Source organism: Camponotus floridanus, unplaced genomic scaffold, assembly GCF_003227725.1.
Source record: "Camponotus floridanus strain SB8 unplaced genomic scaffold, Cflo_v7.5 scaffold41, whole genome shotgun sequence".
NCBI classification, from domain to species: domain Eukaryota; kingdom Metazoa; phylum Arthropoda; class Insecta; order Hymenoptera; family Formicidae; genus Camponotus; species Camponotus floridanus.
The window spans coordinates 740,950-755,102 of record NW_020229559.1 but is presented as its reverse complement, the minus strand read 5'-3'; the positions used below and the strand labels follow the sequence as shown (position 1 = coordinate 755,102).

Sequence of the window (14,153 nt, the reverse complement as noted above, 5' to 3'; positions counted from 1 at the left end):
TTTTCTGATTATCTAGACTTAGAAAGATTTAATTACCATTTTTCTTTTATCATAGTAATTAATCATAGCTTATACATAATCATATTGTTATGAAACTATGCCATTAAAATATGAAAGCTAGTAAATAGAAGCAATTATAATATAATAATAAAATTATAGATATGATTATCAATAACTCACTCATATCATTGTAATTTAATTTCTAGATCTCATAAATATAAACGGAAATAAAATACAATAATGAATAGACAAAAAATTAAATACACATTAATTTTGAAAGATTTCTTTAGAATATCCATTAATACTTTAAATATTTGCTATAACTGTACAATTAATGTTAATACAACATACATCGGAGAATAAATTTAATCGTGAAGCAATTTTCGTATATTACAGTGATTCATTGTAAGAATAAGTTTTGTAAATACACTGCATTTCTATGGTTATTTTGCATAATCTGTAAACAGTGGAACTAATGAGATCTATCCACTTATTTGAATGATAAAGCCAGAATATAGTGTATATCTGAAGAACAAATAAATGATAGTTATTTAATTAATAACGTGGCTGGCTAGCATTAGCCATTTGTGAACGAATTGCACTTGCCGCAGCATTGCTCGCAACGTTTTGCACATGCTCGTTTCGCAAAAATGTTGTAGCAAACTCTTGCTGTGCCTTTGTAACACTCGCATCAGAATTACGATAAATACGATGAATCTATAAATATATAATTTCATTTGTGCTTCATTGAAATCAATAAATTAGTATTCAATTTTTCAATAAACGTACTATACCTTACTGAGCAGTAAGAGATCACCACCTGCAGCAAGAAGAAAGCAAATAGCAATGAAGAGCATGAGGAGACCAATAAAAATACCTTTGGCCGTCGAATCCAACATCTTAATCGCTGTTATTAGACCACTACAATATAAAAGATGCAATTTATATTAGCATACAAGTATTTACATATGTATAAAACTGAAATGTAATCAAAAAATATATATTACCAAGTTCCAGCACCGGGAATACCTATAGCCTGTATACTTGTCACAATAAGTTGAAAGAAGAAGACGAAGAAAAAGACCATAAAGTTGAAAGAGCTGTCATTCCTGAAAAATTAAAGTGACGATTTATTTTTCTAATTCTTATGCTTTGTTTGATTCTTGTGATATCAAATAAAATTTACTTGAAAGCCCTGTACGCTGGTCGAAACCAACACATGAAGGAAAATGGAGTAAAGAGTATAAGATACAGGATTGCTAGACCAAATACTGAGAAACCCTCGTCACAAAGCATCAAAACAAATCCTCCAATTACATTCATTAGCAGGACCCATCCATGAACTATAAACAATATTATTAAATATTCAATACACATATGACATTAATAACTAAACATATTAATATTGTTTACAAATTAAACTTACACATCCAAAGATAATATAATTGTCTCACTATTTTTTGAAAATCAGTGTGAATTTCTACATCAATATCTTGATAAAAGCATGGTTGGAAACAACATTTGTCTGGTAGTGGTGGCCAATTATTTCGCCTTGCTGTGATATCAAGAATTTCAATAAATATCTTTACTTATATAAAAAATGATATTATTTAAACTGAGAATTGTAATTATAATACAAATGATAAACTAACGGTAGTAAGGAGTATTTCTTAATTCTTCTTCTGCTCTGGCTTTCCATTCTGGTTCAGCTCGTTGCTAAAATATATAAATATATTCTCTATCTTGTCATAAAACACTTTCAAAGTTTTATAAAAAAAATTGCATAGAAACATTAAATTTCAGTGTAAATTTACATCTGACGAAGGTGACAAAGAACTTCCAAGCGCTGTATTGACTGTTTGCTGGGGAGTGCGAGCATATGCAGGAGGAGGTGCTTCTTGATTAGTAGGTTGAAGTGTGGCTGGTTGTTGCGTTGCACCAACTCCACCATAAATCGGCGGATTCACCGCTCCTCTGACTTGTGTAGTCCCTTGAGTACCTTGCTCAGCAAAAGGATTATAATCTTCAAGACCTCTACTAGCAGGTGTAGAAGTTACTGCTCTTCGTATTGCTGGATCCTATTATTCATGTTAATACACATCTATTAATTATATTTCTTATCTCTTGTTTTATCTTAATGTATTCTCTTTTTGTATTACATTTAAATATGAAATTATGTTTTACATATTTTCCAAAATACAAAATAGGATATGCTATAATAGATTACTATTAGAAGGCACATTTTTATAGATCGCACTTAAAATTTCTAAAGAAAAATAATAGGATAATATATCTTATTACAAAATTGCATGTAAAATAATACAGTATCATATACAATATAAAGTAGAAACATGACACAGTTAGATTTTGCGATAAAAAAATTATCAATTGTCTGATAACGGAAAAAAAAAAATTATTAATATAAAGGCGCAAAAAGATATTTTTGCCAACATTAGAATGACAATCAATAATTATAAATCGAATTTTAGGTAGGTGTCACGTATCGTCCGATAGATTGTGATTAACCTTTCCTGAAGTAGACGATGAAAAAAAATATCGGCGAGACGGATCGACAAATTTTGACAGATACGCAAGCAATATTGGAGAACGGAGTTGCGTGTTCCGTCATTCTGTTTGACACGCACAGGCTACTTACCGAGAAGGGATCGTTGATCGTGGGCTCCCCGAAGGGATTCTCGTCGAAGCCGGACATCCTTTGTCCTTGTTCCTGCGATATACGGTCAAAACGCACAGAATTCGTACGATTTCAATATGCTGATTAATCTTATCTAAATCTACCTAAAACCAATGTGCCATGATCAGTCAGTTATGTACGATAACACCGACTGCACTCATTCATCTCGAAATGACATCTATTGCTACCAACCTACTTACCTATTACTAGAGACACCGACAAAGTACTATTAAAGACGGTCAATCTTAAGGTGCAATTTCATTGACGCTAGAAACCAGCGGCAAATTAAAATCACTAGACTTTCTCTAGATATGGCGTCAATAAAATAAAGTTCAAACAGTTTCAACTTTTTCAGTGTGTAAAGCGGCCTTTTCATTGACGCTACTTTTTAGCGTCAATGAAATTGCACCTTAACAGTTGGCAACCCTACGGGATAGGCTGTGCAGCACTGCGCGTATATAAAATAAATTTGAAATCGCTTCTAGCCTAACCATCTTCACGCGATCGACTTTATTTGAATTGCACGGCATCGCATCGAATTATGATGGCGGCGCCGATTTGTTCGAACGTAATTCGGGACATCGCGATACTGTATAAGCGTCGAATGAGCACGAATTGTCACGCAAATATGATAAATCACATCTACTCACCGTTCACCGGCTGTTCCACAGGCCGCTCCACTCGCTCGCCTCGGGACGTCCCATTCCGATCTTGATGCACACGATATCATCAACGCGAATGCGTGACACTTTATTCGGCACTCCCGATATTCGCTCGCATCCGATAATCATCATCAAGGGCGCAAATAACGCGACGCGACTTCGCTCCATCTTCGCGATCGCGCTATCACTGAACTGTGAAAAATAGCTGTCGCGCACTTTCACCAACATATTATGAAAGTCGCGCGATCATCCTTGGACACTTTCGACGCTCTTTCACTCGCGATATTCGTTTAAAAACGGTTAAAAGACGCGAAAAATGCGGACGTACGACGATCCGTGTAACTGCGTATGACTCCGATTCACGTATGACGCGTATGACGTAGCAGTGACGCGCTAACATGGCGGCCGAACCAGTGCGCATTCGTTTCTGCGCAGAAACGAATGCGCACTGGTTCGGCCGCCATGTTAGCGCGTCACTGCTACGTCATACGCGTCATACGTGAATCGGAGTCATACGCAGTTACACGGATCGTCGTACGTCCGCATTTTTCGCGTCTTTTAACCGTTTTTAAACGAATATCGCGAGTGAAAGAGCGTCGAAAGTGTCCAAGGATGATCGCGCGACTTTCATAATATGTTGGTGAAAGTGCGCGACAGCTATTTTTCACAGTTCAGTGATAGCGCGATCGCGAAGATGGAGCGAAGTCGCGTCGCGTTATTTGCGCCCTTGATGATGATTATCGGATGCGAGCGAATATCGGGAGTGCCGAATAAAGTGTCACGCATTCGCGTTGATGATATCGTGTGCATCAAGATCGGAATGGGACGTCCCGAGGCGAGCGAGTGGAGCGGCCTGTGGAACAGCCGGTGAACGGTGAGTAGATGTGATTTATCATATTTGCGTGACAATTCATGCTCATTCGACGCTTATACAGCATCGCGATGTCCCGAATTACGTTCGAACAAATCGACGCCGCATCATAATTCGATGCGATGCCGTGCAATTCAAATAAAGTCGATCGCGTGAAGATGGTTAGGCTAGAAGCGATTTCAAATTTATTTTATATACGCGCAGTGCTGCACAGCCTATCTCGTAGGGCTGCCAACTGTTAAGGTGCAATTTCATTGACGCTAAAAAGTAGCGTCAATGAAAAGGCCGCTTTACACACTGAAAAAGTTGAAACTGTTTGAACTTTATTTTATTGACGCCATATCTAGAGAAAGTCTAGTGATTTTAATTTGCCGCTGGTTTCTAGCGTCAATGAAATTGCACCTTTATGGGAGTTAGCGGCCAAAAATAAATTGGAAATAGCACAAAGTTTTTAATGAACAATAGCTCAATGTGATTACTCTTTAATTGCTCTATCAGAATCAACAATTGTTCTGTTTTCAAAATTAATATATTTTTTTAATATTTACAAAAAACGTAAAAGTAATAATTTTCATTGAAAAATATATTTTTAATAATTTTTTGCAATTATGTTTAATATAAAACAGTTATTCCTTAATTGCTGTTTATTGCTACATCATGACTTTTAATGATTTATTGCATTTTTTATTAAAAATTAATAAATTAATCATTTTATAAGTGACGACGTCTTCACCTATTGGCTGCCTGTTAGAACTAGTAGGTCAACGACAATGGCGGGAATATTTGAATATAATATAACAATTCTATTGCTTACAATTGTGTATTAAAGAGTTTAACCAATATTTTCTAATGATCTTTTGGTAGAATAATTGCTCCTTGTTTACTCTATTTAATATATTCAATTATTATATTTAACTGTTCTATTTTTAAAATTATTAACTTGCTTTCTTAGAGTATTTACAAAAAAGAAATTATTTAAATGTTTATTTATATTTGAGAAAATATTTTCTTTATTATTCTCAAGAATTTTTATTACAATCATGTGATAGCTTAAAAGTAGTTGAAAAGTATTGTTATAGAGCAAGATGATACAAAATATTGATTTCTAAAATAGTTATCTCTATTCTATTATAATTTTTCTGACAGTTTTAACATAATCTTTTATTTTCTAAAGAATTTATTTTTAGCAGTATTAATTATTTTATTCATTATTACATATTATTACGTATTATTACATAGTTGCTTAGTGAAAAGTGTACTTAGATTTTCACGCGCAAAATATCATACAAAAAATCTATCTATATCTTTTGCAATGTTAATTTTGCACTATTAAGTTATTTTTATATCTTATGAAATATTTAGAGAAAACTTTAATCAGAAAGTCAAAAATACAAAAAAAATTTTACACACAATTACAAATATTTTTTACTTAAATCCATTCTTATACAACATATAAAAAATCGATTTTTGTATAGGAGATTTATTATATTATAATTATTCAATTTTGATTATTATCTTTTATTTTCTAAAAAGTTTCAATTGTTAGCATTAATTATTTTATTCATAATTGTGTATGAACACCTGATTGAAGATATACTATTATATTTTCGAAGTTAGTTTCTGAATAGAGTTTTAACATAGTCATTAAATAATACTCTACAAAAAATATAGAGAAACACTTTAAGCCTTAAAAAGCCTTAAATTATTAAAAAGAGATAGCGATTTTTTGTGACTATTTTGTAGCAAAAGCTACAACAACATTTTACTTCATTTAATAAAATTATATCTTGACTCTAACAATGAAATGATTAGTCAGTTATTTAAATATATTATGATTTTTGGGCAATTATTAAAAATATATTATATCTTAATTAAATAAATAATTTTATTGCAAAAGTTATTTATTTAATTGTTTATAGATGTTTATTATTTATAATAGAATAGCATATAGTTAATAGAATGAGAGGAAAAATTATGAAATAATTTGTTAGCATATGCTTTAAAATTATAAAATAGACTAAATTTTTTATTATATTCTTTTATATAATCTAAATTACAAAAGTTTTGTAAAATTTCTTTCGTTTGTAATTTAGATTATATGAAATAACATAATATAAGGATATTATTTTCTCAGTTTAAAATGCAGATTGCCATTTTGTTATCATCATTTTGTTGCACTAATACAATATTACTTATAGTTTGCATTAGATCTAATTAAATGCAATACGTGGGAAGAAAAATTAGAATTACTGCTCGCTTTTCGAAGGATATCAATGTATTAACTGTTGAAAATCAGAAACTTTTATGTTCGACGTTTTATGACCATATAATCGCTATACAAGATTATAATATAACATTATTGCCACGTCTGAAATCATCTATAATCTTATTAAAACCCACGCTTACGCCTATCACTTTTGCTAAAAAGGATTATAGTCTACATAAAGTAAATTTGATTAGAGCGTAATAATTTGTCATTTTTAAGATTATTTTTATAAATAAAAGATATTTTTAGATTATCGAAAGTGTAGTACAAATACATTACGTGGAAGGTATTTATATCACAATAATGGACAATGACAAAATAGAATCACTTATTAACGAAACATTGTAAAGAAAAATATGATGAAACTGCTTTTAGATATATAGCTGCTCTGGAGAAAGCATATTAGAAAGATATGATCATTTTTTAGGGGACGTACAATAGAAAAGGTATAATTAAAATTGAAATATTAAATTCTCAAAAAAATGCATACAGCTTTTGTTTTCTTTGTATTATCTTTAATATTAGAATTATTTAATATAAATAAAAATCACTCTTGTTTCCTGTTTATATTTTGAAACATTTTTATGCTAAGAATATTTCTATCTATAAGCTCGTCGAAAAATCGTAGACAAAAAGTTAAAAAAGCAATTTGAAGCTTGAAGTTTCAACTTTTACGCGCAGTTGGTGGTTTTTAAATTTTTTTTATCTTCCTTATTCTGCGCTTTAAGAAAGAACACACTGTTTAATTCTTTAAAATTATGTATTTTTAACACGCTTCAACTTAATAAAAAAAATTTTTCTCAAGAAATTCAACTCAAATTCCACAAACTTCAACATTTTGTATACAAAACGCTTTTTTTAAATTTTCCTACGATTTTTTTTGACCGAGTAATACAATTTTGAAAATAAACCAATACTTCTTATATATGATGTTAATACTCGGCAAAAAATTATTGTAGACAAAATTCTTATATATGATGTTAATACTCCGCAAAAAATTATTGTAGACAAAATGAATATATATATATATATATATATATATATATGTATATGTACAGATTTTTAGATATGACAAAAGATATTAGTTACTATTAACAAAATTCTAATTATAATCTATTGAACACTATTACAAAACTTATTATAATGCGCAGAAAATTCAAATACTACAATCTAATATAATTAAATTTTTTCATTTTGTACTATATTATAATATACATATATATATATATATATATATATATATATGTATATATATATATATATACACAATGTAGGGCTGAATAGCTCAGTGGTAAGAGCAGTCGCCCGGCAAGCAAAAGACTCGGGTTCGATTCCCGATTCAGCGACTTCGCCCCGATATTTTTCTCATCTATGTCTCTTCAGGTAAAGAGGATTTTATAGAATTTCTTAAAAATGAGAATCTATATCTTGGTTAATTGCACCAAGTAAAATATATGCATATGCCGTGTTTTCGTTTAAATTTCGTGTACAATTAAAAAGAATTTTTAGGCATTACCATCCGCTGTAGTTCGTAGACGCTAGTTTTCTTATTCATGTTATTTAAATTATTTAAATCTTTTCCATTTCACATATGCAACAATCTTTAATCTTCAATAATCTATGTAGTTACATCTTCCTACTCTTACTTCATGGTCGGATTATAACAATCAAATATGCATTGAACAAAGTAGGAATAATTTTAATGTGACATTTGCCTTCATGCTGAAAAAAGAATTGTTAGAGATTCTATAAGTGAAAATGGAAAATCATCATAGAATATTAAACATGCTTATATTTTTTAATTAATTCGTGCATATATATATATATATATGTGTGTGTGTGTGTGTGTGTGTGTGTGTGTGTGTGTGTGTGTGTGTGTGTGTGTGTGTGTGTGTGTGTGTGTGTGTGTGTGTGTGTGTGTGTGTGTGTGTGTATAATTGCAAAAGTAATTTATAATTTGTATAAATACTATTTGCATAAATTATTTAATTTAAAACAAAAAGATGTGCATTTTTTTAAATATTAACTTACCAATTTATCTCAATTATTTTATTAGAAATGTATAAAAAAATAATTTAATATTCAAATATATAAAAATAATATATTATCATAAATTCAAAATATTATTTAAAAATTAATATATTAGTCAATTCTTTAATGAAATTTAAGGCTGCTCTAATTTATTGTCTTTTTATTGAGAGAAAATAAATCTATATGTACATATACATTTTCTACATTTTTAATATTTTATTTCTTATGTAACAATTTGTTTACTTATTTTTCTTTTCTTCTTAATTTATAAATCATTTATTAAAGAAAATTTTTTGTTTATAATTTATTCAATTTTTTCTTTAAGTAAATATATTTTATTTTAAATATTTATTTATTTAATTAAAAATGTGTTTACAAAAATTAGTTGAAATATTGAACATAAAAATGTTATACCAAACTATTATTATTGAAAACATACAATTCTACATATAAGTCACATAATAAAAATTAATTTTTATTAAACGTACATTTAATGAAATGTTTTTTCTACATTACATAACTTTTCTTCGTTGCGTTTTCATTGGATGGGAAAAAGATAAAATCTATTTTTAAAAAAGTGAGTCGAAGCCATATCGTCGTTCAGAGTCGAACCATTTTAATTTTGGTACAACGTTCTGTTTATAATGTTGCGATAAAATGTCGACAACCATACATTACTTTATAACATTGTTTTATCTCGGTGCATTCTCTATGATATGTGGTTTGAGTGAATCTTTGCGAAAAATGCGTAAGTGCGAAAAATTTTTTATTTTAGTTATTTCATTTTTCAATTAGAATCGATGTGATGAAACATGATTTTATTGAAAATTTAATCTTATTATTGTGTTATAAACCGACTTATAAACTTTAAAAGAAAATTTTAACATTAACAACTAATTCAATTTTAAATTTACAAAGTTAAATTAAAATTTGATAATATAATTATAAATAGCAATTATATTCTTTATTATAAACATTTTCTTTATATTTATCTTATTAAAAAATGGTTTGAGTACAAATTTTAAGATGGAAAAGATTGTATATGCATAATATATAACAATACATTTATATCAAATAATAAAACTTAATCAGTTAATTCGTAATAATTTAAAATAAAAGTGAATAAAAACAGAAAAAATACAAAAACACGTTAAGAAAAATAATAGTAGTAATAATAGTAGTAATAATATATGGTATATTTAATAATTTGATGTTTGCAATCTCTAATTTTAAAATATACATAAATTTGTAATATGCATATATTTGTAATTTTAAAACATAAATTTCTATCGATATACAACATTTTTTAATTAAATTTTTTTGACTAAGTTACTTTTTTTTATGTGTTGCTTACTAATAAATATAGATCTATCTGCGATCATGCAACTTACTGCAATTTTTAGCTGTGATTGAGGCCAATGTCACCAACGACGATGTCACGGAAATGCAACATACTGTTTGTAAAATTACAACAGAAGATGTGATCGCGAATGCACGTGCCACTGTTACAACAGTGCTCACCGGAGCGTGTAAGGCAAGTAAGTAAATGTCAAAATCAATATTAAATATATTATTGGATTAATATACTAAATATATATATATATATATATATATATATATATATATATATATACTTTATGAATTGTGTTACAATCTTTACGATTTTCCAAGCTTGTTTTAATATATGATATCAAATAAAAAAGAAAAAATAAAATATGTAGAATAATACTGTACATAGAAAGAGTCTCAACTTATGGAATTTAATAAAATCAATTTAAACAAAAATAAAAGTAAAAATAATTATATTATTTTTATATAATTTAAGTAAAAATAATTATATTTTCTACTCAATGCAGAAAATTGAACTTTAGAAAGGAATACATTTTTTTTATTAGAATAAGATAATTCTGCCCTTAGTACACACGGGAAGTTAATACTAATTTATAAAAACATGTGCTTCCAGAGGCAATGGATGAAAAGTTTGCAAGATTAGAAAAAAAATTCATTAAGGAACTTGCGGATATTAAATGGATACTTTATAACATTTTGGAGCAGCAGCCAAATTATCTAAAAAATATACAAAACACTAATCTTTATGATGGAATATCCAATGATTTTTTATCACCGAGACAAGATGAAATCGATAAATTCAACAATACTATACAAAATTTATCAACATCAAATGGTTAGTGCAATTACAATGAATTAATTTTAGTACACATTTGTAAAAAGAGAAAAATTAAGTTTATTACAATATATGTATTAATTTTTGAAAATTTCTAATGACGAAAAACATGCGTTTATTGATATATAGTTTATAATAGCAGTAGTCTGAAGTTAGCTTTATGCTCTTAGCTAAACACAAAGTAGTTCTTCAGCAACTGGTGAGTCTAAAGTTCTCAAAACTTTGCAAGTGCTTCTGCTACCATATTGAATTCTACACATATATATGAATGTGTATGTAATATTAGTTCTGTACGCAAATAAACTTGGTGACTAAAAAATAATTTTATAATTACTGCAATGTATAATATAACATATCTCAAAAAAATCAAAAATAAATTCTTTTATTCTATATATTAATTTATTCTATATATTTTATATTAATTATTGACATTAGCTTTACAACAAACAATTTACACATATTAGAAATTTATAACAACATTTTTCTTAAATATACTATAAATCAAACTATCATTTATTGTAAAATTTAACATTTAATATAAAATGTTATAATCAAAATTTGAATTAAATTCTGAATTCTAAACAAGCAATTTTTGTAATTTGATTACATTCCAAAAGCTTAGCATGGAAAACTAAATTAACTTCATCTTCAGTCGCTTATCAATTAATTAAAATCAAAATGTATAATCAAAATGTATAATCTTTCTAAAAAATTAAAATTAATTACAAAACATAATATTTTAATTTTGCATGCGTCAACGTATAACATAAATGTCATTCTAGAATAATGACTAAAAATAAAATACGGATTTTACGTATGTAGAATTCTTGTATTTCTTGCATAATATGCATTGTTACTTTCGAATCTAAGCTAGGCATTTATATGTAAGAGATATGTGGTTTCATGCAAATGTGGATCTGTTGGAGGCGTGTTGCGGAAAGTTCACCTTGTCCAACGCGCATGTGACAAAACTAAAGCTAAAGTCGGGATAAACATAATTCAATCGTAATGAATGGTGTAACAAAATATCGAGATTTATTTCGTGTTGCAGTATACGATTAACTCTGCGTTATTATCTCTCTGTTGCATTTAAATAGTAAAAATACTATGTAATCCACTGAGAAATATATAAAAGCCATAATACAATTACTACTAAATAATTATATTGTTAGATTTCAATTGTTAATATATTTGATATCCATGACATCCATGAATAAACATGTGTGGTTGCGACTATATTGATCAATATCGTTTTATAAAAAATTATTTTTGTATTATGAATATAATTATTTCAAAATTAACACACACACATGTTGCATATCAATTTAATAAAAAAATTTAATATCTTAAATAGATTTTTTAGTAAAAGCTTAATAGCTTAACTGATTAAATGTTTAATATTTAAAAATACAAATTTAAAATATTTATTTATTTCTCATTTTTAATATTTAAAATATTTGATTATTGTCATTGTTTAATATTTAAGATATTTGATTTTAAATTAGCCTGTAATCTTAATGATTTGCCATAGTCAAACTTCTTAAATTATATTGTTAAGCAAAATTTATTTCAAATTTACTAAAAAAAAGATTTTGTTATTTGAAGCTTAGTTAATTTCTTTAGTTAATTTTTTTCGTCTTAATTTAGCAATTTTGGACTTTTTAGTTAACTTTACAATTAAAATTTCCACAATTAAAATTCTTGATGTTGAAAAACTTTAGAGATACATTAAAAAATATATATTTGATAATACATATCATAAAAATCTTTATATAAAAGTTAAAGAAAATACTGTCAAATGTTATATTAATATATTACATTAATATAAGGCTATCAAAAGTAAAAATTCAAAATTAATAAGTAACTCTTATCTACAGGTTCGGCAAATACATTCGTCTATTATTGGCAAGTAAAAAACTTTGACGAAATGCTAATAAACTGGCAAACTGGCCGCTCGATGCGTAGCCCTACTTTTTACGTAGGTCGAAACAGTTATGCCATGTATCTGAAAATCACGCCGAAATATTTTCCCGATGGTACGATTTTTGTGGGAGTCGGATTGACACATGGCCGTTATGATGCCGTTCTCACATGGCCTTTTCCACACAGGATTCGCCTCGAGGTATGTAAAAGCATAACAATGAAAGTGCCAAGTTGAACTCGGAAAAAAAAATCTAACGTGCCCGAGTAAAATAAAATTTCACAAGGGATTATGGGTAATGCAATTGCACGAAGCACAAAAGAGAAAGAGTTTGCGGACAGGTAGTCTCTCAATAGAGAAAAAACAAGAAGAATTGCGTTGAGATGTCGTACTGAATCCTCATCACGGTTGCATACGAAAGACTACCGAAGGACGGGCTCGGACAAAATTTTTTAATGTAATCGAATTCAAAATAAGTTAAAGAAGTTATGACTTCGTACGTTTTTTTATTATATTGAATTTATAAATGTTACAGATTACATATACTTATATAACTTTCGAACGTAAAGAAATATATATAATTTTTTAATATTTTTCTTATTTAAAATAATGAGAATTTTATTTCTTCAATAATAATCATACTATTGAAGAAATAAATATGAAATCAATAATAATTCTCTAGAAATATAATAATAATATATAATAAAATTAATTATAATATATAATAATAATATAATAAAATTAATTAATTAAATGCGATTATCGATATAATGCTCGATAGGTTTTGGATCATTCTCTGGAGGACATACGCGAAGATCGACGATCTCGAATTTGGGATCCGGCTACACTTTGCACTGAAAATTTCTGGGGTAGGCCTGCGAGAAAGGCAGATAATCCAGAATGTGTCGGACTGAGTATCTCCAGACATATTATTCGATCAAAACCATTCATATTTCAACGATATTTAAGAAATACAAGATACATGTGGAATGGAAGTGTGCTAATAAAACTTAATATTTATCTGCATATTATTTGAGATAAAGCTAATTGTCAGAAAATAACATTTGTTATGCAATAAATATATGCTCTGTTATTATTAAAAAAATATATATTATAATTTATTTTAAAAAACTAGAAAGAAAAAATAAATTAATCGTTATTTTAAATATTAATTATCTAGATAACAGGTTTCATAGGATTTATTGAATACAAATCAGATCCAATTTAACAATTATTTAAGAAATGTCTGATTTACTAACAATAAATTAATTAAGATTCTGCTATTTAAAGAGATAAGGTACATACAAATAAATGTATAATCATTATAAAGACTTCTATAAATAAATAAATATTTATAATAAAGATTCCTAATTCTATTCTAACTAGCATCCATATTTTGGTTTATATATTTATGTTTATATATTTTCATGGACATTACGTTTGTAGCAATGAAATTCTCCTAAAAGTTGTAGGAAAAATTTAAAAAGTGTAGTCACATAATTATAATAATTCTTTCATTTAC

General features: G+C 27.9%; 2 protein-coding genes across 2 annotated transcripts; one reads left to right on the top strand and one right to left on the bottom strand.

Moving 5' to 3' along the window:
• Positions 1 to 348: 348 nt before the first annotated feature.
• On the bottom strand, positions 349 to 2,879 carry LOC105258838 (secretory carrier-associated membrane protein 5). The gene is made up of 8 exons (XM_011270371.3): positions 2,657 to 2,879; positions 1,815 to 2,078; positions 1,653 to 1,716; positions 1,427 to 1,555; positions 1,187 to 1,343; positions 1,008 to 1,109; positions 795 to 921; positions 349 to 717 (listed from the first exon to the last, which is right to left on the bottom strand). Exons 1-8 carry the CDS (start codon positions 2,711 to 2,713, stop codon positions 556 to 558), a joined length of 1,062 nt encoding a protein of 353 aa, XP_011268673.2. The 5' UTR covers positions 2,714 to 2,879; the 3' UTR covers positions 349 to 555.
• A 6,233-nt stretch (positions 2,880 to 9,112) lies between these two features.
• LOC105258848 (TNF receptor-associated factor 6) lies at positions 9,113 to 13,700 on the top strand. The gene is made up of 5 exons (XM_011270384.3): positions 9,113 to 9,273; positions 9,929 to 10,063; positions 10,489 to 10,710; positions 12,588 to 12,832; positions 13,413 to 13,700. The coding sequence occupies exons 1-5, from the start codon at positions 9,183 to 9,185 to the stop codon at positions 13,665 to 13,667; spliced, it is 948 nt and encodes a 315-aa protein (XP_011268686.1). The 5' UTR covers positions 9,113 to 9,182; the 3' UTR covers positions 13,668 to 13,700.
• Positions 13,701 to 14,153: the final 453 nt, after the last annotated feature.